The 25586-nt window shown below is 39.0% G+C and overlaps 1 protein-coding gene across 5 annotated transcripts in view; it reads left to right on the top strand.

Moving 5' to 3' along the window:
- Positions 1–25586, top strand: part of LARGE1 (LARGE xylosyl- and glucuronyltransferase 1) — a 295306-nt gene that overhangs the window by 138483 nt on the left and 131237 nt on the right. For 4 of the 5 annotated variants that reach the window (XR_005827952.1, XM_040594524.1, XM_040594523.1 and 1 more), the window contains 3 exons: positions 5873–6174; positions 12139–12221; positions 22648–22771. Coding sequence is in view for 4 of the 5 variants with exons in the window: in XM_040594524.1 (XP_040450458.1) it covers positions 5873–6174; positions 12139–12221; positions 22648–22771 (509 nt within the window). In the remaining variant the exon portion in view is untranslated. Of the gene's footprint in view, positions 1–5872; positions 6175–12138; positions 12222–20261; positions 21203–22647; positions 22772–25586 lie in introns of those variants that run through there. The other variant, XM_040594525.1, reaches the window with a different exon arrangement.

Genomic DNA, 25586 nt, shown 5'->3' with positions numbered 1-25586 from the left:
AGGTTCTAGCAGCTTGTCACAGAAGCCACCCCTGTAGACCCCTGCTGCCAAAACATTGCCACTCAGACCTGATACAGTTTGCAAACATGATGTTCTGTGAGTGTAGGTTTTTTTGTATATGTTTAATTTCTGAATCCTCTGATTGTAGGGGGCTATTTTTTTTAAAGGAAAGGACAGTGGGAGGGCATCTCTGTGTACATGAGTAGCAGCCAATAATGTGGTGCTTTAGGTAAGGCTGGCCTGCAGTGGAATTGAATGGTTCAGGTTTGGGTTCAATAAAACATGTTAGCATGTGATTATGTACAATTAACAGCAGTGGAATTGAACCCAGATTTAGCACTTAAAGGACATGCTGAAGTGCTTAAGTGCAATTACTGTTGCCTAAGTCCAAGGCTGATGGTTGATGGGCATCTCATGTGGAAACAGTCTCTCCTTACCAATGAACATGTAATTTAGCACATATGTTGTCCATGCCAAATCCCAAGGATGGTTTGTGCTTCATACTGGTGGGAGCAGCTTTTCTGTAATAGCTGAGGAAACTTGTTTGGGCAGTATGGAAAGGCTTGGTTGCCATTTCTTGGGCTGTTTCTCGCTAGTGCACATCAGCTTTCAGTGTTCTTACTGTGACATCTTTCAATGGCACAACTTTCTAGCACTGTAATAGGGAAGCATAAGCTCGTAATGGCCTCATGTCATGTTAGAATGAAGAAGTTCTGTGTTCACGGATCTAGAGTAAATTGCTTAGACTGTATTCCACTGTTAAGATGGCTATTTTGGCAAGGTTTTCTACTTCCAGCTGAGATGACGCTGCAGTGATTCACAAAAAGACGTTGGAGAAAAGAATGCCTTGGTGAGTGTGAGAATAGGCACCTTGGGATGCCTTAGCACCTACTCATGGAAGCATGTATCTTAAAGTACCACACTGTTAACAAAAAGGACTTCTTTCATAGCTGCCCATGTAACCAATACCTACCAGAGCATCCAGCTGAGCAGAAGCGCATAGAGTACTAAGGTGTTAGATGATTAAAGCTGTGCTACAGCTCCAAAAGAAAAGGGATAGTTTATCTGCTTACACAGAGCTTTTATGTCTCAGTAGTCCTGACTGCAGTCTTAATTTTCTTTTCCCTTAGGGTCCATGGAGTTCTCTACAGTGGTCTTTATGGAGAAAAAAATAATTGTGGAATGAACTTCAAATTATTTTCCTCATGGCCTTAACAGGGGGAAATTCATGAGGGTGGTTGCCTGCTATCCCAAGTCTTTCTGCAGAATGTTGGCTTTTGGTTCAAATTGTTATACTCCTAGTCCTCAAAGGGTGTAGTGATAATGTGAATTTCCAAATGTGAAGAAATGTGAAATGGAGGAGTGATGTTTTCTTATATCTGTAGTCTGTCAGACTGAAACATTATCTCTGAGCAACATAACTTCCTCTTATCTCAGAGGCAGCCTAGAGTTTACTGTCATCAGTTAATTCATTATAAAGGCATTACATGCTATTAGGCAAGGGATAAATAATATTTAAACACGTAGAAACCTCTAGACCTTGTAAAGATGCCAAACCCCACAGTTTGCATGTAAGAGAGCAAAAAAGGAATATTAAAAATTGAGGGGGGAAAAAATCCCCCAACATGCTATACAAAGTTGCCTGCCTCAGTTACTTCCTAACAAAATTTTAAGCACTTGAGTTCAGGATTTTCTCAGAAACTCAGGATTCCGTCTTCTGAACTTGTCTTCTCCTTCGAATTGGAGTGAATTTTTCTCTCCTCCAACTCTGCTTCTTTCTCCCTTATCCAGCCCCGCAGTTAATCTTTGGCTAAACTTTGTTTTCTCTATGGCTCTTTCCCCAGCGAGCTTCCAAGCTGCTGGGTCCTTTTCAGGACTATCACCTCTCCAAGTCTGATAACTACAAAATGAGGAACTTGGTGTTAATGCTTATCCTTCATGTTTCTTATGTAAGAAAATTCCTCTGCTTCAGTCCCTCTCCTTTCAAATACACCATGCTGGATTGCTTTCTATAGGCTTTGTTTCTTCCAGTGTCTTAAGGTGCTACTTAAGTAAGGTTTAATGAAATCTCTTGCCTTAAATACAGGTGACTCCACATATGCAGAAGCATTCAATAATCCAGAGAATTCATAATTTGCATCATGTCAAATTTTCTGATTTGTTGGACCTACTGTGATGATAAGTCATTGACTTCTGTCAACCATGAAATAATTACTCAGGTTTCTGTTCCAGTTTTGTTTTGTGGACAGTGGAATTGTGTAGGTCATTTTTATTTCTTTGGTACAGTTGTATTAGTACAAAAACCCTGAAGTAAAAGCCTTGAGACCGAGAGGAAAAAAAATAAAATCTGAGACTGCCAAGGCCCAAAAATAGAGCAATAACCCCAAATGAAGAATAAAAATTAATAGCTTTATTATTATTTATTGCACTATTCAAAAGTGTACTACTTGCTTCAGAGGACAGCAATGTTCCTTGCAGTGTTCCCTGGGAGATCTTTTGTCCCAAAGTCACACAAACCTCATTATGTTATGTTATTTTATTTTGATTTAGATTATATAAAAAGTGCCTAGACATCAGCCCAGAGCACTCTACCAGTTACTTAAAACTATAAAGCTCAAATGCAGGGCAATCAGTTTAACTCTTCTACCAAGCAGCACACAGTCAATCAAATGTTAGTAGTCCCTTACATTAGTCCACTTACTCCTGTTTTCAAAGATGAAGTGAAACACATAGTCCTTGCGTTGCCTTGAAAACTGATAGGAAGCAGATCAGGGTAGCACGTGTGGGTGTTTACCTGCTAGGCAGTAGCTCCCAAGAGGCGTTTTGCCATGTCTTATGTTCAGTGAAGTAAAAATACCTTTACATGTCTAGTCTGGTAGTAGGACTAAATCAAATAGTACCTTGCGACCAGCCTTGCCAAACTCAGAAGTGCAAAAATTATGAGCTAGACCGCCTCAACATTTATGACAACAATTTCTTGATTTTTGAGTCTTAAGATCAAACTCAGTTCACTTTTGATTTTATACTTTTATTTCAAATGGGTCCTGGAAATGTCACATTATCATTTGCAGCAGGGAGTTGGGGTGTTATGAATATACCAAACACATCAAGATACACCTGAGAATATTCAGCAATGTTAGTAACAAAATGTAACTTGTCCAGCTGTACCCTGAACCCTGAGGAGGTGATCCCAGAAAACATCATGGACTTAGCACTTTGCAACAAAACATGGATAATTTTTATAGTAAACCACTACATTCAACTAATATATATTTCAGGTCAAGAAGCTGGCTAGTTGTGTAATTCCTGAGATGATTTCCTTACTGCATTTTACATAGCAGCGGGAATGTGTACTACTGAGAAGACACTAGTGGAGTTCAATGGCATTTAAAGCTAAGGCTGCATAAACACTGAGCTGCTCTCATTAGTTGCTGCTGCTTCCAGTCTGAGGCACTGAGGTGGTATTTTCTTTCAGTCCCTTTCTCAGAGTACGCTGTTTCTTCTAAATATTGTGTAGAAACAGTTCAGCTGTTCTCATGAATATAGCTACAATTGTTCAGATGTACAAAACTGTATCCTTTTTTTTTTTAATTTTTAGTTTTGGCAAAGCAACATTCATGGCCTATTGATTTATGTCCATAGAATACCTGAAAACATGTCTAATTTTTTTCCATATTTTGATGAATGTTCTGAGATTTACTTCCATACCTTACTACCTTTTCTGCTAATTATTTGAGAAGGTAGCAGAATCTAAGGACAAGAGTAGGAAGAGATAAGTAACATCTGTGTCGTGCTGGATATTCACCAAGTAGGGAGTTAGGACTGCGAGTGAAGTCTTGGCTAGATTTGCATTGTAATTGTATGTCTGATGATAACACAGGTTGGTTGTGTGGGTGAGTAGGGCTGCTGTTTTTCTTTTTGTCTAACAGTGTCCACACAACACACTCTTGCTGTCCGGTAATAGGAATGCCGTATCATCACATCCAAATTAGTTGTCTTCCTAGCTTGGTTATCAGCAGCTGAGAAATAACACAATTCCAGTTCCATGCCTTCCAAGCTGGATGGAGAAAGATAACTCAGTATTTTATTGTACTTCTAATTGTAGCATGGCTTTGTCCTTAATAATGACATTTCTTTGTTGTTACACCCATGATTTTCAGGCTTTGCAAATCTGTCATTCAATTTTTAATAACTATTTTCTTGAGTTTTCAAGTTCCAAAATGGAAGTGACCAAAATTAAATATCTTTCTTGGGACATTTTTCAAGCTCAGATTTGTCTATAAGCTTTGCTAATGGTAAGAATAATAAATTAGGACATTTTTGAAGGAGAAAATCTGCAGGCAATTGCAAGGTATTCTATCCAAATGGTATATTAAAACTGGCATAGCTTTTTATGTAGGTAACGGGAAATGCGCATACCTGTATAACTCAACAACAGAAATTAAAATTGAGGTTTCAATTTCCATAGCTGTTTTATTGTGAACTCAGTTTAGAGGACTGCTCACCATTTGTGTAAATATGAAGCAATGGAAGAGAGCAAGCAATGAGCAGGTCTTTCTGGCAAGGAGGTAGTTTTGAGGCTGAGAAATGTACTTGTTAAGGAGAAAAACTAAACATTAACTGCGTTGTTTCCATTTTATAAACCACTCAAGCAGGTGTTTGTTTGATAAAGCCAAAGGGGCTCTCTGCATTGGAAAAATTACTAAATAGCAAACATTTCTTTTAATGCATGCACGTAGAATGTTATTTCAGAGAAGTACCTTAGTATAAGATGCTTGCGTATCTTCACTGTGAAGGAATGTCTTGCTAATTATGACACTGTGGATAACTCTCAGTCTTTTGCTTTGTTTCAATTTGATTTTGAATTAACATTTTTGAACAGCAGTTTAGTTTGAGGGTTTTTTAACCACCTTTCAAGCATTTGCACTCTATGTGAATATATATAGCTTTAATAAATTTATGTGGAAAATATGTCTTCTTTGAAAACACAGCAGCTGCCTCCCTGTTTGCTCTCTTAAAATTTGGTAGCAATAATGTACTGGGAATCTGATGGTGGAATGTGTTGCAGTTGTCTTTGTTTATGGACTTTGGTTTCAGGATAATTTATCTTTTTTACACTTTAGCTCATTTTTTATTACTGTTTTGAACAAAGAAGATACCTTTTGAAAATGTGAAAATTAAGTGTTCCCTATTTCTGGAATACAAATTTTCAGTTAAAGGTGTTGAATTGAACCATTTTGCTTTTTCCAAAATTCCCTAGTTGTCTTTTTCAGCCAACATACTTAACCAGAATTTGTGTATTGAATGTTTGGTCCATACGTGTATTGAACGTTTGGTTCTTCTGAACTCTTTATTTCTCAGCAAGCCTGTAAAACTCTGTTGCTGAATAAAAATATCTGCTTCTCACATGTGAATCAGCTGGGGCTACTGTTTGGCACAAAATGGTAACCACAACACTGTAGCTTGACTGTGGAGGAAATGGGGAATAGCAAAATCATTTTGTCTTGCATACATTTATCAAATATATTTGACTGTATATTAATTGTCTGTGAATTAAATCCTTCTGTTCTTGACTGTCTTTCCAGATAAGTGACTGGCAGGAAGCCCTGTCCAGAACAGAAGAAACACATCTTTTAGTGTGGTTTTAAAACTAGTAGGACCCATAGCTCACAGAACTCTAGCATTTGTCCAGGGTTACCATGCATTTAAACATTACCTTAAAGAGCCAAGTCTGCATAAAACGTGGCTGTATTTGAAACACATCCCTTCTTCACAATTCCTTCACAAGTAAACACACGCTTCCTTCACAAGTAAAGGAAAATGCAACTTCAAGTATATTCTGACAGAAGTATTTTGTTTCTCTCTTTTGCAGATGGGAAGCCAGTGTCACTGTCTCCGCTTGAATCCCAGCCCCACAGTCCTCGGTACACGGCGTCAAGCCAGCGGGAGCGCGAGAGCTTGGAAGTCCGCATGCGGGAGGTGGAAGAGGAGAACCGCATGCTTCGCAAGCAGCTCAGCCTGGCCCAGAGTCGCAGCCCCTCGCACCACCGCAGCAATCACTCCAAAACATACTCCATGGAAGAAGGGACAGGTGACAGTGAGAGCCTGCGGGCTGGCATTGTGGCGGGGAACAGCTCCGAGTGTGGACAGCAACCAGCAGTGGAAAAATGTGAGGTAAATAAAAAAAAGGAACAGAAACAAAGCTTGATAGATTTGATCCTTTAAGGACATTGTGGATCCCTGTCTCCTTTCCCCTGAAATTTTGTGCTCAGAAACCATGCTCTTAAAGGACTACTGGGTGCAACTTTTTAGATAATTTTTAATTACTCTTTTCAAAAAAAAATTGAAACATTTAATCATCTGAATATCTTTTGAGTTATTAAATTATGAGAGTTTTTTGTCTTTTTCAGTCTCATGTCCCCAAACCTGCTGCAAAAATCAAAGCCCTGTTCCAAGCTGACTTCAGTACAGCTGTGCTGAGAAAGACCCATGGCAAACTGACCCCATGTGTTTCTAAATTAAATGAAAGCACCACAGTGCTTTGAAAAGCTTTGTTCCTTTGTTTGTGCAACTGTACTAGGAGAGTTCAGGGTTTACCATTAATTAAATTGTGGCTTACAGAGCCAGCCTGTGCTTTTGAGTGGCTTTCCGGAGCATATCTATGTGCTGCTGTGGAACCACCTGCTTTGTGTGGGCTGTGCACAAGAGGTGTGGTTAACTGCAGGGAACAGGAGATACGTTTCTAAGAAGGTTTTGGGGGGTTGTTTTGATTTGGTATTCCCCATTTTATACCAGTAGCTTTGTGGATGTCATCCAGCTGTTTAGTTGTCAGATGTCTGAATGATGACAGTTCTGAATATGGATGCATCCAAAACAGAAAGTCTTGCATAAAGTTCTTGTGCCAACTGGTGAAGATATCAAAAATAACTTCCTCCAGTTATTTGTACAAAGAGGGTAATACCATGTCACCTTTTATCTTACCTTCTGCCACGGGAAGTTAGAAGTTGAAAGAAAATAAGTGGGAGAGAAAAAGAAGTCCTAATTATCTCTTCAGATAAAGTCTGTTTAATGGGCAGATATCAAACATAATTTAAAAATGAGCAATAGCTTTCTACTTGGACATCTTTGTCCATCAGTATGGAAAAACCAACATTAAGGAGAGTTAAAAAGAGGAGTCTGTTTTTCATTTTCCCTCCTCATAATAATAACCATCTGATTTTCCTCCTTGTGAGCATTTTGGCATTTTTTTTAATAAGGGAAGGTTCAGGCCATCAATAAAAAAAATTCACTTCTCCCTTATTATCATGCCAAGGAGTGATGAGCTGAATCTCAGTTCTTGGTTGTTCAATGTACCAGCCGATTTGGGACACAAAAATAGCAGCTTAAAGGAGGAATAGTTTAAGTGGCCTTTCAGTTTATAATGTGTTTTGCCAATAAATTTACTTGCTCAGTGGGGTTTAGCATTGTGCTGGAGGCAGTAGTTGTATAAAATATGAAACCTCAATTTATTTGCCATCCCCCTATCTCACCGCACACTATTTTGATAATGGAATAGCTTTTTCTTCTTTTTCTTAAGGAATTTGCTCAGTAATTCAGTAACAGCAATGGAAGTTAAAATTAAACTTCCTTATTATCAGATTTGCTGGGGGTCTCATCGTTTATCCTGTTACTGTAGATTCTGGTTCCATGTCTGTGTGAGTGGTATCTTGACTCATTTATCCTCTGTTTTCAGTGTTTTGAGGTGTAAACTAAATCTTCTATAACTTCTGACCCTGGAGTATTTCACAGTAAGAGTGAACAACTTGGTTAGAAAAAGACAAGGGTCCTGAGAAGAAGACTGGGGCTCTGAGAGAGACAAAGAGAGCTAGGAACAGGTTGTTTATTTCATTGTCTCATCCTTGAGATTTACTGAAGGTAACATTTCAGAATCTAATTTGGGATGGTCTTCAGTAATGATTAAGACATTTGAAAATGAAGCTACAATGAAGGAACATTAAATCTCTGATAAAGCATAATCTGTATGATAATAATTGTGATCTATATCAAACAGTAGTGAGTTTGTTGCATTCCAGACGCTGCTTCCTACTCTGTTGCATCACACGAGAGCTCTCCTGATATTATAAAATGGATTAGCATTATATTACAAGAAAAAAATCAGGGTTCCAGCCAAGGGGCTTCCCCCTGGAGGGAGCAGATCCCTGTTATGCCTTCCCAGTAGGAGGCAATTTTAACACAAGTCTTGGAAGTATAAGTAATACTAGTCCTACGCAGGCATAGGCACAAATAACAGGCTTCAGGAGAGCATAATGCCAATGGAAGGTAACAGAATTACATGACTATTTCTTACGGTGTTACACCAATATCTTTCCAGCTTGTGCCTCCATAAACTGGGTATTTAGTTTGAATAATGTGTGCATTTATAAATATTTTAAAATATATTATAGATCAGAAAATGGTTAATTAGCAGTATAGCATTTAGTAGGTTAGCAGAATACTTAACATTTTAAAGCATTTTTACAAGCGCATTTGTGTTGTTACTATTCTCAGTGGCGTTGCTCAATAGGGTTAAATGTGTAGTGCTCCAGAACCACAAAGAACAGGCCCCTACCAATTTAAGCACTGTAACACAGAAAACGCAGATGTTAACTCCTCTGGGAACCATTTGTAGCATATTTATATTTTTGTAACGTGGCTTTAATATCTCTTAATCACATTCAACAATGATTTATGACTGCAATGGAAGGCCTGGCTAGTACTACTGGAAAATTATTAAAGTATGAAATGCTTTACCAAAGACTATTTTTAGCTATAAGAACTAACTAGGGTTTGTTAAGCTCATTATTTCACCATTTCAAAAAGTAGCCTGAGGAGGAAAAAAAATAACATCTGTTTATCTAGGCACCTTGTATTCCTCATTAGCATGGGATCTAAGGCCCAGTTCTTCATGTGGTTTTGGATAATTTTGTCCCATTAATATTAACCCAGAATGAACTTACATGAAATACTGCTTTCAGAAGCAGTTTTCCCTGGTTTGTAGTGGCTAAAGTAATGGTTTGTAAACTGCGTTAGCATGGTGTTATTTAAACTCCCTCTCCTAAAGAAGCTTAATTTCCTTAAAAGGCCTTGAAGTACCTGGGCCTGAGTGCTCCCTTAAAGTATTTAAAATCAAAAATAGTTCTCTTTCTGTCCCTGATCTCCAGCCTGTAGGAAGAGCGTGTCTGTCATTCAATTTAAAAAGAGCATTGCAGGAGGATGGATGCTTTCAAGGAGCTGAGTTTAGTCCCACAGTGACTTCTGAATATCCAGGCTAGCATTTGACAACTAGAATTATCATGGATTGTCAACAGCTGGGTGCAAGTGTAGCATGCAGAGCCTTGGTGTGAGTTGTTTGGAGTGGCATACTGAAACAAGCAGACGGGCTGCTGCATGTTGTGGAAGTTGGAACATTCTTTGCTTCTGTGGCTTCGCTCCTAGGTATTAGTTGCAGCCATCGAGGCCAGAGGTTGTGTGGATCACAGTGGCCAGTTCTGCTGGAATGGTGGCACAGTCTTCAAGCCATCTGCAGATGGAAAATGACGAGTTTGAGAGCTGTGATGCTGCTGACCAATTTCATAATTTGGGAGCTGGTGCTTACAGTAGTACACTCAGGAGGATGCAAGTTCTTTGAAGTTCTCCCTTCCTCCAGCTGCTATTGCCCTGTCTTGCCAGGATTTGGCTACAGTCAGCTGCTCTCTATCCAAACGTGAACTTGGAACAAGCATGGAGAAAACTGGAAATAAAACTTTTTCATTAGAATGCAAACATCTGCACACAATTCAGGTTGATGACCTCATATTGACTTATCTGTTTTCCCACTGATTTTGTTTAACAGTTCATCAATGAGGGAGAGGAAAGTGAATCAAGGAGAGGAGCGACTGCAGCCAAAAACTTGGGGGAAAAAAAGGACTAGGTTTCTGTCCTCTTTGAGGATTATTGCTCCATCTATAGCTGATGGCAGCAGGAATAGAAGTGATACATAGTGTCAAACAACACAGAGGGGCTGAGCAGGAGGTATGTAGATGCTTGTGTCTCTGAACTGGAGAAGGACATTTGGAAGAGCAGCAAGCATTGTCTTCTCACAGTGCCCTGGCTCCATAAGCACGCAGGACAACAGCACCTGCTAGAAGACAGAAAAGCATGCTTTTCATTTTGAAACAAACTGATTTAGGAAGAGGAGAACAGATGTGAGCAAGTCCTTGACAGAATAAACCCTGATTTTGAGGATAGTTGTAAGGTGGAGAGAGTGCCTGTGAGGAGAGCTTTCCTGACAAGTCAAGGTAATATAAAATGATGTTGACAGTGATATGACAGTCCTATTCTGTCAAAACCCACAAAATGTGTCTGGTCCAGCGTCTTCAGGTAAAGTGTTTAAAGCAGGCATGAAACTATTCTCAGTTAATTTGATTCTAATTGGCATTGAAGGGAAGGATCTTAGGTCTTCCAAAAGGCTGAGAAAGACCAGGTGGCAACCAGAGAGGAAGCAGTGTGTGCAGTGTCAGGAATCTGTGCATCCAGAGGAACCCATGCCCTTAAGTATGATACAAACCACTGCTGCAATAAAAGTCATTAATAAGCAGTCTCTGTTCTCCCCTGTTGTTATCACAAGAGGGTAACACAATCAATTTTTGCGAAGTGCTGAGCACGCTCAACTCCCATTGACTTTAACATAAATTTAAAGTGCTGAATACCTTTCAGAGCTGATGCCAAAATGGACTCCAATACTTTTCTTTCTCACACCTCTCTGGACAGACAGTTGCCTTATAAATTCAAGTCCTGTTAAAACCTCAGATCTTCAACATGCCTCAGCTTGTGAAGCACGCTGGGGCTGGAGGCAGCTGCAGTGTTCATGTGGGAGTTGCACAATGGCACAGCCACTTGACAATTATGGGATTCAAATTGTGCACTCTACCAGGCGATGTTAATGGATGGAGCTATGGTCTTTTTAGACGTGCCCCAACACATGCCACCTCTATTGTAAATCTGCTTCTGCTACAAGCCAGGCTTTGGGAATCTATGACTAAATGAGGAGGCAGGACTCCTCATTTGTTCTCTGCGTAGTGGGCTTTCTGTGGAAAACGAGAGCTCTGTGTGTGAGAAACCAGTTAACCAAACTTCAAATGGAAGCCAAATGAGGCTTCCCTTCAGTTTCACAGCTGCGTCCCCAATCGCAGCTTTGTGCTGCCAGCATGGTGAGCTCTCCTCATTTCTGTGACCACTAAGAAACCAAAAATACAGAAGCTGGAGTCAAAACTTGCTGAGATTAATTTTCTTTTGTCCCCAGGGAATAGCAATGCCTACTTTTAAAACCAGAGAAGAGTAACTTAACAGCATTTTTCAAATTACTACTTAGTACCTTAATAATAATGATGAGTAGCGCCTTTTCAATTTTCCCTTTCCTCTTGAAGAGATGAGTAAACCTCCGCCTCGTATAAAAGGGAGGTGAGAAGGCACAGAATAAGTGATAATTTAGCAAGGTGCTGGGGTGGGGAGAAGGTGTCTGACAGTTTATATTTAACTTCACATTAAGGCTGCCCAGTACAGCCCATACTAGTAGTCACAGGCAGGGAACTGACCACCTGCCTTCAAAGCTCATGTCCTATCTTATCACTGGGATGCACTCAGCCCCTGCAAACTGTCCCACTCATACTCATCTGTCAGAGCTTGCTCACTCTCTGCTTAGTAGCTGTCCCTAAGACAGAAATAATGCAAAATTTCTAAGAGCATATCAGCTTCTAATTATCAGATGTAAGTTTAAACTTCAGAAGGCTAAAGTGTCTGCATGTTTGCATACTCAGAATTTTGTGTGCTGCTACCTGTGTGTGTGTACATATGCGCACACATATGCTCTTAGCTAATAAATGCAATTCAGACATCTGATGTAATTTAGGGATAGTAATGACTTTGGAATTATGATGGTGTTATAACTCAATTAAGATGTTTTTAACAAACTGCCTCAAGTGGGCTGCAAACAGCTGCAAAACGCCCACTCTAATTGCCACACTAAATAATAGTACTGTCATGTATGTGCTGTCCGTAACGAATGATAGAACACAGGAGCAGGCTTTAATTTTTGTTCTTTTTGTTCCTTTTCTCCCGCAGACCATCCACGTTGCCATTGTTTGTGCAGGGTACAATGCCAGTCGGGATGTTGTCACACTTGTCAAGTCTGTCTTATTTCACAGGTAAAGGTAGCTTTCTTTTCTTGCATATCTGGTTATGTCTAAGCAAGCTCTTTTTACATTTATCCTCCTACTTTAAAAGAAGGTCACAATCTATTCCCTGGTTGCTTTTGCTTTGGGAGGGAGGAAGGATAAAATGTATGTCCACCAGAAATAGATTCACTTATGTAAAGATTTCTACAGTGAATTAGAGGGATCAGAGATCCACTGGCTACCCCTGTTGCACTGTGGGAATAGGGGCAGTATCTATCTGTACTGTGAAGCATCTGCATGCTCCTGAATGTTGTAAAATGATAATAATAGTAGTAACAGCACTGGATTCATTTAGCCTATTTGTCATATCAGTTTGTGGCACAGGTGTAGATGCTAATTTGAAAGTCATGCACATAAATACCCATTGGTTACTTGACTATCCCAGCTTCCCATTTAGGCATTTATTTTTGAAGTAAACCTGTTACTATAGGCACTATTATTTCATTAAAGTCAGATTATTTTTTCTGGCTTTGGATGGGCTACTTAGACCCTGTCAGAAGTCTGCAACCTGGTTTTAGCACATGGAGCACAGTTAGATCCCAAAATTGAAAGGCAAAATGTACAATGAAGACAGAATAACCAATTCCCTTAATAAACAGCAGCTCCAGAAAAAGAGAAGTGGTATTAAACTATGTGTGGGTGTATGTGTATATCCTTTGTCCAGTTCAGTATAGTCCCTCAAGAGATATTTGGCAACAGTGTTGCAGAAACTGGATTGAAATAAGGAAATGATCAGACTGTTCGACTCAAACAGGAATAACAGACTAATAAAACATGCATAGAGTATAAAGAATTTTACTAAGGAGGTAGTTTCAATACGCTGCTTTACATTGAATGATAACTTTATACCAGGGAATATGACTCTTATTCGTCTCATGGGCTAGTATCTTCTTACTTCTAGCTGGAGTGACGCATTCCAGTCCCTCTCCTTGCTCCTTATGTTTACCTCCAGTCCTCTGCTGAAACAGAGGAAACTAAAACCCTTATAATGGTTTTAGTACACAATGTTAACTCTTACCCATTTTTGGTATATTTTCCTCATAGAGGAATGTAAATGCTTACCTTGTAAAATGTGGAAAAAGACTCAGTAAGTATTAAGAGGTTGGCTAGAGTGCAGGTGGAGAGGGGAAATTCTCCAAAATATGAGAGCAACTTTCACTGTCAACACATAGCCTTTGTAAGTCTTTCCAGAAGTAGCATGTTCATGTTATGATGAGGGCTAGGAGCAGAAAAACAATGCTAAAATAAACATAACAAAAGCAAAGCAACTGTAAAAACCTGTATCATGTGCAGAATTTTTTTCTGAATGTTAAAATCTTGTTAAATTTTAAAACTATATCTATTTCCAATTAGACTTCTGAATTATTCAGTGTAAACTGGCTTTATGTTGCAAGGATGTGGGGCGTTTTGATTGTTGTTTCTAAGGGATTTCTTGCAAATACACATTTTTATGGTGACGAGTTATCCTAGTGGTTAGCTTATCACCATTTTTCTCTCCTAGTACTTGCATCTATTTTGGGAAGACTCCAATCTGTGTGTTTCCAAATATTCTGTAAATAAAAGAAATCTCACAGCTCAAAGCTTTAAAGAGTCTTTTTTTTGTGCTACTTAAAGGAAATGTCTCTGTTTTACATAAGCCACTCATCTGAACAATGAGCAAACTTATAAACAATTTGCCATATAATAGCAGAAACCGAACACTAAGGGGAAAACAAAGGCAATCAACATTGGTATTTCTAACACTGGTGGATTCTGCCCTTGGCAAGAACATATTTGCTGTTTGGCTAGCAGTACTGCTCATCTCAAAGGATTTGCCTAGCTCAGCAGAGGTGATCAAAGTTAAGTCCGGTATAGCTAATGAAACTTTAGTACAGTTAGTTACATTCAAGATAACCTATCTCACCTGTTTGCTGAAAACATACTTAAAAGACCAATCTAAGTCCCTTCCTGCCTAGAACTAGCTTTTCTCACTAAGCATTAGATTGTTCACTAGAAAGGGAAGATGTTCCCAAAGAAGAGACAGAGCTTCTTACAGACATTTCTTCCTTCTAGAAAATACAGGCTTCTTAAGCATCTCTTGATGCTATGGCTACATGTGCAGAGGGCCATGCCTCAGGAACACTCTTTTCTTGAATCTTTGTCTTTGGAGTGCAGTTGTGAAGAGGGCTGGAGAATAAGCAATAAACAAACTTGGCTGAAAATTTATTTAGAGCCAAGATTCCTTGCTCTGGTTGCCATGTGCAGACAATGTTATCTTGGAGACTAGTATGCACTTCAAAAATTATGGTTGGAAAGAAGGCTTCTTTTATTTGCTAGGATGTTTTCAATTGTAGGAATGAAGGATGGAGACAAGTCATGATATGCATTAGGAGGATTGAGTTAGGAGAGTTGGAGGTGATTGGTTCAGATAGTAGATGCTTCATGACATCAGTAGCAAGTTCACCATCTGACTTGAGGATCATCAGTGAAAACAGGCATGGAGATGTCTCTTCTTCTAACTCCTAAATATGCGCCAGGGAATGCATCCTAGCTGGCATTGTCCAATAAGCCAAGCCAAAGAGACATTTCAAAGGACTCTAGGTTTCCAATGGAGGATTTTGCTTGTTCTATCCTAATTTCTAGAGTTAGGCTACTTGTCCTTCATTTATAGGATCACCACATTCAGTCTCAAATATAGTTTTGCAAAAGCAGAGCAAACATGCCTCCAAACATATTGTCAAGGAATGTTTCTTTTTCCATTTTTCAAGTTTCTAATGATCAATGTTCAACCAAACCTGATATAGAAGGTGCAGAATTTGCCTGTAACAAGAGTGTAGGAAAGTGTATTGTATACTTGAAGAGGCTTGTGTAGAAGTCACATCTGTTACTATGTAGCCAGGCACACTGTGGGTTCTCCTTGGGCACCTCAATCCTGCCCTTCCAACACCTCGAGTACAACCTACTGGTTAAACAGCCTCTCAAACTAACCACACTTGAATATCCTTGCCTATTCCTTCTGCAGTTCACTTGGTGTTTGTTGTAAGAGCACTGACTTCAGTGAAATCTGTCTGGAATTCATGGAGATGTCATGCGCTCTTACTGGCATTTCCATCTAGTTTAGTAATTAAAGCATGTTTTACCTGTACATTTTGATACAAAAAGAGGCATCTAAATTCCCTACTTCTGTAAGGAATCCCTACTTCTCTAACAGAAAATTTCTGAGAAAAGGAGGCTATGTCAGTCTAATCATCTTCCTTCCATGCATTAACATGTTTGTTATACCCCCACTTTGAGCTAGAGTGCTAGATAGAGAGACACAAAACAGCAGGGATGCTGGGTCATTAAGAATAAAAACTACAGGAGTTTCTATAGATGGAGTGTGCTGTCTCTTCTCTCTTGCATAAATGTGCAGCAGATCCTGCATATTGAATATTTCAGCTCTTGCCAGGTCTAAAAAAACAAGTTTCTGATTCTAGTCATGCTATATATATTGTGAGACTCAGGCAAGCTTCTTGTTCAAACCATTTGAGAAACAATACCTGTCTTCAGGTTCCTGAGAGTGGGAAGAGGAGAGTAAAGGGGTGTTGTGGTTGATTCCTTGTAAGAACACCATAGTTCAGAAATGTGTTTTATTCCCAGGGGAAAAGGAGCTTGATTCCAGTTTTGTCTTTAGAAAACGTATGCTCACGCCAAAAAATCCCAGCAGCTTTTAACACCCAGTTTGACATAACTGACAGTCTGTTCTCAGGAGGAGACTCAGCAGAGCTGGGATAGTGCAGAGTTAGCAGAGTCTGATAAATATGCATTGGCAGTGCTGCACAGAGGGAGGCTTGCAGAATGAGTACTTAGTCCTAGTCTGCAACTTTCCTGCTTTCCTCTCTTGGGCATCTACTTCCTAATTATGACAGATTTTTAAAATCTGTTGCAGGGGTGTAAAAAAATTCTCTCTGTGCCAGTGTAACACAGCCAAGCTCATATCACTGTGTCCTAAGTGCAATTTAACTTTAGTTTTTTCCAGAGCAAAGACTAAACACTAAAAATTAAAGATACTGCATCAAATGGGCAGAATGAAATGGAAGTGCTTTTGCAAACAATGCATACAGTAGTATGCAGAAAGCATCTGCATTTCTTTTTCAAAACTGAAGCAGTGTCCTGTAGCTAATAACTCTCCTTGAAACTTTTGCAACTACTGGTCCAAGTTACATTGGTCATTTTCAATGCTGTACTCAGTTTGTGAAAATAGTAAAGCTTAGAGTGCCACCAAAACAGCCTACAACTTACGTTTCATATTGCAAAGATCATTTCTGTCTCTGCTTAGGTAAGTCTAGACTTGAGTAAGAGTGAAAATTATTTTTAATGTACTCTCTATCTTTTCCAAAGGCATGCTAAACACCACGTTTCATTTGGGAACAGAGAAAGGCCAAAATTACACAATTATAATGTGTTGCTGGCAGCAAAGTCAACCTGAGAATCTGTGAAAAACTGACTTTTTTTTTGTGCCACCTAACACTGGCTTGCTCTTTGTTTTTTGCCTGCTATGTTAGTCCCACTTTGGGAAGTCATCATGATTACTTCTTTAGCTGTATGCTCCATCTGTCCTGCAGCAATAGTGGCATAGCAGTGGTGGTGGGATCTTGTAGTGCAAACAAAACCAGTCAACTGAACAAATGCTTTCTAATATGAAGTAGGCTCTTCACTTTAAGAAGGCTGCTTACAGCCTGAAAGTTAAGCATATGTCTAAGCATTTTTAAGATTAGGATATGAACCTGTGTTATAGATTGTTGTATGAATAATAAACTTTTTTTTTTTCCTTAGGACAAATGGAATAAGGCAAACCAAATGAAAATCTAAATTAAATGAAAAAAGATGACGTGTAATTTCCAATTTAGAGTCACTAGTCAACCCTGGCTGATAATTAAAGCTTATGTAATCTAATGGCTTTATTCCATGGAGACCACTTTGCCTTAATGGAGTTCATTTGAGAATTCAAAACCTTTGTTATGGTTTCCAACTTTTCGATCATGTCAATCTATTTTCTGGGAGATTCCTCTGGCAAAAACTATAAAGCATGAACTGATTTTTCTGACCCATATAGATGTATCGATAATGCACACTGCTTTTTATATTTTCTAGCTGTCCTGACAATGGAGGCATAATGGAGAAAACAATGTTTAAAAAAAATATATATGCCCATGATATCTTTTATTATTTCCCAGAGCGCTTCTATAAGTTAAAACAAAAGAATATCCATGAACGAGCAGCTCGTGCATCTTCAAGATCTCTCCAACAGTTTGGGGAGCATTTTAATCAATACAGGATGTGAAGGGATATGAAAAATCTTAATGATTTTCTCATTAAAATTGTCCTGGTATGAGAGAGGGATTGTCATACGGGCATTATGAAAAAAAAAAAAATTCCCAAGCTGCCTTTTATAATTTCTGTTTGAAGTCCTTGTAACCATTTTTTACAGATACAAAAGGTATTACCTTGTTGTGCTTCCCTTAATAAAGTATAGGTTTTAGAAATAAACCCCCTGGGCCACTGACCTTTTTATATTCTTAGAAAATAAAATTCCTCTGTTGCAGAGAGAGAACTGCAACCAAGCAGCTGCTTTTTGAATAGCTAACAATTGAGCTATGGAATAGTACAGAACGGAAGAGTGAGTCTTGGTTCACTACTCCCTTTTTCAATTGTAGATTTTTGTATTTAACTCTGGCAGCAGCTATTCAGAAAGAATAGGCCAGAAATGCTTGAGCAAGCAGATCAAAACTCTGATGAAGAATACGAAGTTTTGAAATGCAAAAATAAGACATCATGATTAAAAAAATATATAGAAATTGGTACCGCAGAATAGGCTCCTAAATTCGTAGCCTGACTTTTAAAATTACTGACTTCTTTTCATTCTACCAACTTTGTAGGACCTCAGCAATTCTGAAAATGAGAGCATGCATTTAAGCTCCTATATTTAGGCCTAAGAGCCTATATTTAAGCATCCATGCTTGAAAATCTTGGCCAGAATCTCTTCTCATTCACTTTTGAGGAAAGCAATTTAGGAAAATAAATGTGTGCTCTTTCTGTATAGTGTACTTTGTCAGTGTTCTGATCTTAAGATAAGTGGAAATAATTTAATATACGAAGATTTGCAGTTTTCTAAATAGAGCAGTTAAAACCTTGAGTTTCCACTTGATGGGAAATACCCGTATTTTGAAGTGGCATTCTTCCACATTAAGATGTTAACGAGTCAGCATTTTTCATGTAGCGGAAACTGTGAAAAGTTGTAGTTGGTAAAAATTCAGATGTTCAAAATCTTTGAAGTAAACAAGATTAAGTATTTCTGGACCTTGGGAGAAATTCTCTGGCTGTTTCAGTACCTGCCTCTGAAGTGAGGAACCTACAGAACTCAAGAGTTCAAGGGCTGTGTGTTCTGAAACCCAGGATAATAGCAACCTTGACTTCCAAACATACAAATTTACATGAATACTGTGAATTTTCCAAAACATTTTTTGTTTTAAACAAGTTTATCAAAATTGTCATATATTGACCTATATTATTCCATAGTTATATATACTGTCACCATTTACAGTATAGTGCTTTCTAACAGTACAAGGTATAACCAACCTCTGCCGTGTGTGGTTTTTTCCCTTTCTTGATGTGCACAGTGGAAGATAAGTTATATGAGATAACATAAACATTAAAAAAAAAATACAACACACAGATGTGCTTTGAGTTAGTTAGAGAAGCTGAAGTCAAAGGAAGTCCACCTCACATTTAGAGTGAGAGAGGAGGAGATTTGTGTTGGTCATCACTTTCTCTGAGATCTGAGTCCAGGTTCCCTTCAAACCAAGAAAGATGTATTGCACTGGAGTCCTGACACTTAGGGAACTGGAAAGAAGCTTTTGGGTCATCTAATTAACTCTGCTACTATTGCAGGAAACCACAGTGTTTAAATCCTTTTCATAGCTTGATCTACCTTCACAACAGAAAGAAGTTGGGTTTTTCTTTAGCTAGAGCATCATATTTTTCCAGTTTCATGCCACTCAACTTCTACTAGCAAACTTTGGTGTCTTCGGCTGCTCATTGATCTTCTTCAAAGGCCCTGTCACCCTTCCTTGTTACCCAAGTGAGGGACTCTCAAGCCTCCCTCTGGAAGAGTTAGGTATCTCCCCCTGCCTTTCCCAAACTTTTAAACTGTAACTGCTAAATGCCTGTGAAGGATAGCTCTCCACATAGCTTTCTCTTAACTTATCGTAGGAACCAATACAGATTTCAGTATTATAAACCTCATATCCCAAAATGTGTCTGTCCCAGAAGAAGACCAGTCTGAAGAATGGAAGAGCATTCACTGATGCCATATGGTACAGCAGAACATCTGAGTCTAACGAAATGCAGGTTTCAGTGGAATCTTCACAATATCGTGACTGATGCCCTTAATTCTTACAGCCAGAGATTCAGTCATGTTGGCAAATAATGATGACATCCCTTTTTCATATGTCTTGAGAAAGATTTCTCATCTTACAGAATCTCTTCTGTATCTTTTACAATGGATGTTGGTTGATGTTTATGCTTCTGAACTTGTTTCATTAACACTTTGAAGCAATCCATATCTTTTAGGCTTTGCATATTGAAGACACCAGAAGAGGTAAAAGATGTCATCTGTGTGTATGCTAGTAGTGTTGCCTTCAGAAGGCATTCCAGGTTTAATCTGTTGAGTCTGTGCTCTGTTGGCTTCTAGCACCATGCTAAAACTCAAATTTAACATAGCTAAAATCTTGTCTGGAGTAAAATTTTCTGTGGCTGAGGCACATTTAGTTGTAGATGTCAGCAGGTCACTATTCTGTTCTAGGGATATACTTCTGTAACTGATAATCTTCTGCTTTGCCTGTGACACATACTTTCCTTCCAGCTGAATCTTTACCATGAGGCTAACAACTTGAAAGAGATTTCTGTGTAGGAGTACAACCACTCCTTTTTTCTTTTTCCCAGTAGGAGCCAAACTAAAGAAAATGTCACCTGCTTGTTCCCATTTAAGCTTCATACACTCTGGGTCATTCAGATAAGTATAAACTGCTACTGAACATCTGAGTATCTTTGTATCAGATTTTTTCTTTTCAACTAGTGTGTTTCATCTTGAAATATTTTATATCAATTCCATTTAACTAAATAACGGTTTCAAAGAAGACGCAGCTTTCTTGGTTTTAACGGATTTTTTTACTCTTCTTATTCTACTTTGCAATATCTAGATAAATGACCCTGAAATAAAGGAAAAGACATTACTGAAGCACACCAGCTGGGAAGTAGTCCTACCAGATACCAGACTCAGCCTCTGCTAAGCAGAGGGACCTGTATGGGATGTATATGTTGACATTCAACACATACTTGCTTTGAGATACTGCTTTGCCTGTACCCAAAGCCACTGGTGGTGTACTTTGTTTCTCTTGGCCTTTTCTCTGCTAATGAAATGTATTTCCTGATCACTGATATTTCCTGATTTTTTCTTGGCGAGGTGCCTGGTTACTGCGGAATCTGCATGAGCCAGGATGTCCTCTTCTTCCCTCCTGCTGGGCTGGTGAAGCAGATATAATTGCTGTGATCCCTTTAGCTTGGTAATGGGACACTCAGCAGCTGGCAGCCTGTGCCTTTCCCTCTCCCATCCTCACTCCAGGGCAAGCTGGAGACTAAAAGACCTGTGTCTTTTTGGAAACTGTGTCATGGTTTAGTGTTTAGGATATTGTTAAATGCAGATCAGCTGTGTGTTTATTCTGCTGTCATGATTATCTCATATATAAGGCTTCTAACCAGCCCTTTTCTGCTTTTCCTGTAAACACAATGTGATCCACAGTGCCCTTGAAGCCAGTGCAACAGCTTCACTGGCATCCCTAGATACTGGATTTGATCTTAGGTGCAGTATTTCTAAAACTTCAAAATCCAGCCATGCGTTGCTTCTCACAACAATCTTCAGTTTCTGCTGAGAGGTGTGTTATGGTACTGTTACACGTATTTTTACTTTTTCTTGTGGACTTCTATTCAGTGAGAAACAGTATTACTCATCAAAGCAAGAAGAGTAGCATTAAAGAGAAAGGCACATATTGTTCATTAATGCAGGAAATGGAGACAGAAATAACCTTCGTCTTTTGCGTTAAGCCCAAAAGTGTAACAGAAGTACCTTGGCCTGAACTAACATAGATTTCCTCACTTCTTGTTCACACGGCAGAATGTAGTAGCATCAGTCATCTTCCATTTTAACCAGCATCTGAAACTAAATGCTCCTCTTTTTACATGAAAAAGTATACCCATTTACCTTTAGAAGTTTCACAGAAATGAGACTCCACTATTCCACCCTGGGGATTGACGAAAGGTTGAGCTAATGCTGAAATCTAAATGAAGCCTCTGTCTTCTTTAGTGGCTTTTGCAAACCCTGTCCTTCTCTGCTGAAAGGGGAAGTTGCTAAGCTAGGGATAAACATGGAAGGCTACAAATCGTGATTAACTTCCACTGGCAGGTTTTGGTACTCCAACCACAGAAGTTGAGTAAAGATCAGACTCTGTTGCTTATTAAAGAGAGAAGCCAGGTTAAGGGATTTTAACATGGTATTTGTAATGTCCAAGTTCACATTTCTATAGAAAAATCCATGTACTTTGTCAAGCCGTGCCAATCCTTGCTGATACTGGCTTCACTCATCTTGTTTTGAAGCTTTTCACTTAGTCCAAGTCCTGTAACTACAGAGGTGAACCCAAATCTGCTGTTTTGAAGTAGAATATTTTCTTTCTTCCGGCTTTTCTTCATCCCTCCTTACCTCTTAGAAACAACCACATGGAGAGATCTCCATCCTGTTCACTATGCCAGTAGCTAGAAGGTACTCACTGAAACATACAATTTTTGGGTTGCCATGGAATAGCTGCAGATACCCCAAGTTTGCTTTGTAGAAAAGATGCATGTAAACTCAGTGGTCCTGGAATTTCACCTCATTCAGGTGACTATTTTTTGACCTTCCACTCCACCCCTACTTCTTTACAGACAACTGTTCTTACTAGAAAGATAAATTATGAGGTTGACCTAGAAACTGAAAGCAACCACTTTCACAGCTCAGATCCCCAAAGGGGGATTAACCTGGCCTTCTTTTAAGGAGCTGGGAGAAAGGACCAGATCCTTAACTGATACAAATCATCACATTCCACTGAAGTCAAAGGAACTATATTTACAACCACCCAGAAACTGATCCAACATTTCTGTTACGGTCATGTTTATTCAAATTTCAAGTGTCTCAGCATTTTGGCCACAGAGCAGGACTCCACTGAACATGCTGTACGCTTTACCATAAGACCTTAGGCAGAGATAAAGATTTGTGAGTTCTGATGTCCTTTTACAATAGCAATTAGAAACCTTTGAAATAATGCATTTCTCTCCGTTCTCATATTAGGCGAAACCCACTCCACTTCCACCTCATCGCAGATGCAATTGCTAAACAGATCCTGGCGACTCTGTTCCAGACATGGATGGTCCCTGCTGTGCGAATAGACTTCTATGATGCAGATGAGCTCAAGGTAAAGAAAGACAAACACAAATGTTACTCATACACCTCTGGTTTCATGTCATCCCTTTTTTTATCCATCTCTTCGGATTGGTGACTTGTGAGAGAACTGCTGGCTAAAATGTTCTCCCTGGCCAAAACTAATTCTGACCCACATGATGGTAACCCCATTTACACGTAACTAGAAGATACTAAATAGCTAAAATCAGTGCAGTTTCTCTGCTAATAGAATATGTTGTTCAGCAGCTTAGAATTTTACCTGCTATCAAGAGGATTCTGGCTGCCTCAGTTCAATTGCATCTGATCACATTATGTTTTAAGGATACTTCTTTCTAGTAGCAATGGTGGAATCTGAAGTATCGTGTTCAATAAGGCCAAGTCTGTTACTGGAAACACTCAACTTCCCTGCATAATACTATAAGTACACACACTCTGACAAGTTCCAATATTATATCTTGAAATAGCTACCTTTCTTATCTGTATGCCCTTTTGGAAGGAATGAATACAAAGAAAGGCAAGTTCCAAGGGGGAAAAAAAATCACTTACTCAAAGCATAAAGTGATTATCTCTTTTCATAGTTACAAAGTTTAAATTAGATCATGGAAGCACAGCATTAAGTTTGAGCTGCACGTTTTTTAGCTGTGGAGGTAGAACGAAGTATGCAGATTTTAGCATTTGGAGTTGGTGGCAGTAATTTGTATGATTTATCAGACTGTTCTGAACAGCACCCTGAAAAAAGGAAAAACAAAATTTTGCAAATTGCTGTGCTAATTAAGGGGTAAATTCAAAGCATATCATGTTGCAGAATCTTGAGTGCAAAAAGTTGTAGAACAAGATGGAAAAGGGAAAAAATGTTTCTTGAGAAAACTATTTTGTTTCTAGCCGTTTTTATTGTTTTATTGGTCTTTCTATATAAAGCCATAAGCTGATATTAACCTAATTAGCTAGATATCTCCCTTCTGTTCCTTGTAGCTTCATAGCAAGGAGGAGGTTTGTTCTTGTAAATCTTGTACATGTCTATGTTACATGTGCTTTTCTGCAAATTGTAGGGTTTTACAGTGCTTAATTAGCCTCTCAGCTGGGGAAGACAGACATCTTAGTGTTTTCCTTCTGGTCATTTGGGTATGGTCCAATCTAGTTAAGTAAATAATAACCAAGGGAGCTTACTTCCATGATCCCCAGCTTGCTGATTTATAGGCAAAACACCATGCAGATATGAGGCTACAGAGCAAAGTCTTGTTTGTCCCTCCTTCATCACTCAACTTGAATTTTTATATGGCTGGTGGCCTAAAGCAACACTGGACTGCCTTGCATGTAATCCATGGGCTCTAGGTTGCGGACTACTTTCTTACTAGATGCAGGTATTGATGCAGAAATACATCTTTCCAGGTCTGCCACTCTTGCTTAGAGCTCATCATATTGCATACCAAGCAATTTCCCTGATTTCAGTAGCCAAAAACCGGTATGAAATAGTACTCAGCATAGATGAACGTGACAGACACTGCCAAAGGACAGCAAAGAGTTGTAAATATAAATAGAGTTTTAAAAAGCCAGGTGTGATGCTGGCTCACGTCCAGATCAATCTGCAAGTTTTCGCAAAGATGGAGGAGCCGTTTACAGACAGCTGTAGGAGCTCATCTCATTTGTTTCCAGCATAGCCTCTAGAACAGCTTTAATGATTCTTTTGGGTTCATGTATTTCACCTGTATTCTTGGGAGTTATATTATGCTGTCCAGCGTTAGGAAAACATAGAGCCAATACTGGATTGTTTACTAGAAAGTCTGCCTTCCTCTAAAGTGATCTATGAATCCAGTGTTCCAATACATACTGTGTTTCAGCTTTAATGACCTTGCATAGTTCTTTTTTAACCCTGTAATCAATACCAATTGCTGACATTTAAAAGGGTTTAGACTGAACAATAGCTTGAGAATTTTCTGCTTAGCTTTCATTCACCAGTGTTTCATTAGTTTGGAATATATTTTAGCTGCCTCAGAAAACGTTTCATTTCATATTTGTTTTTTTCCCTTTGGGTATGTATGAACTTGCAGCCTCTTACTTGCAACGGAGCAGGAGCTGCATGTTAGCTTAAGCCCTGAAGTCCGGGGAAGAGTCGCTTTTCTGCTCCTGTTCCTGCTCAAACAGTGCAAGAGAGCATATAACATTAGATCCTCCATAAATATTATGGATTCTTTGTTGTTTTCAAGTAGCTATTTAGAATTCAGGCAACAGTTGTTTTTTTTTCACTAGAGTATTCTGTAAAAGACAAAATTTGGAGACTAAAATATTTGGCAATGTTTCTTAACGTACCCTGCAGTTCTTAAAATACTTGCCATTTAGCTTAGGGCAACCAGTGTCTTGAAGGAAGGTGTAGAAAATAAGGCTCTGGAGTAGATGTTTTCTAGGTTTTAGGTTTTAAAGAACTTGAGGTTTTAAAATCTTTCAGGTTTTAAAGAACTAGACACTTCATTGCAAGAAAGGGAAGACAAGATATCAGTGATTATCCCAGCATTTCTAGGGCCAGCAAACCAACCAACTCTGTCTGCTGCTGTGAATTAAGCATGTCAGATGTTCCTTTTAATATTTAGAGAAAACATTTTTCTTTTTGCAGGGTGACACAGCTGTGCATGTTCATCCTGCACCACAAAGAGCCTACGTTCATTCTCTCCCTAGAGACAGGTGCTGTCAAACTAATGCTGGCCTGCTTGGAAGAGGGATGGAGCATAGGAAGGGATGGCCAGGGAGAGGTCTGTCTTTACTTGAGGCACATAGTAGGGGATGGGGGAACAGGAGGAGACTTGGCTGGGGAGCTTAGGGAAGGATAATAGCAT

This window comes from Falco naumanni, chromosome 5 (assembly GCF_017639655.2).
Source record: "Falco naumanni isolate bFalNau1 chromosome 5, bFalNau1.pat, whole genome shotgun sequence".
Lineage (NCBI taxonomy): Eukaryota > Metazoa > Chordata > Aves > Falconiformes > Falconidae > Falco > Falco naumanni.
Note: the sequence above shows the minus strand (reverse complement) of the source record. Positions and strands in the feature narration are given on the sequence as shown.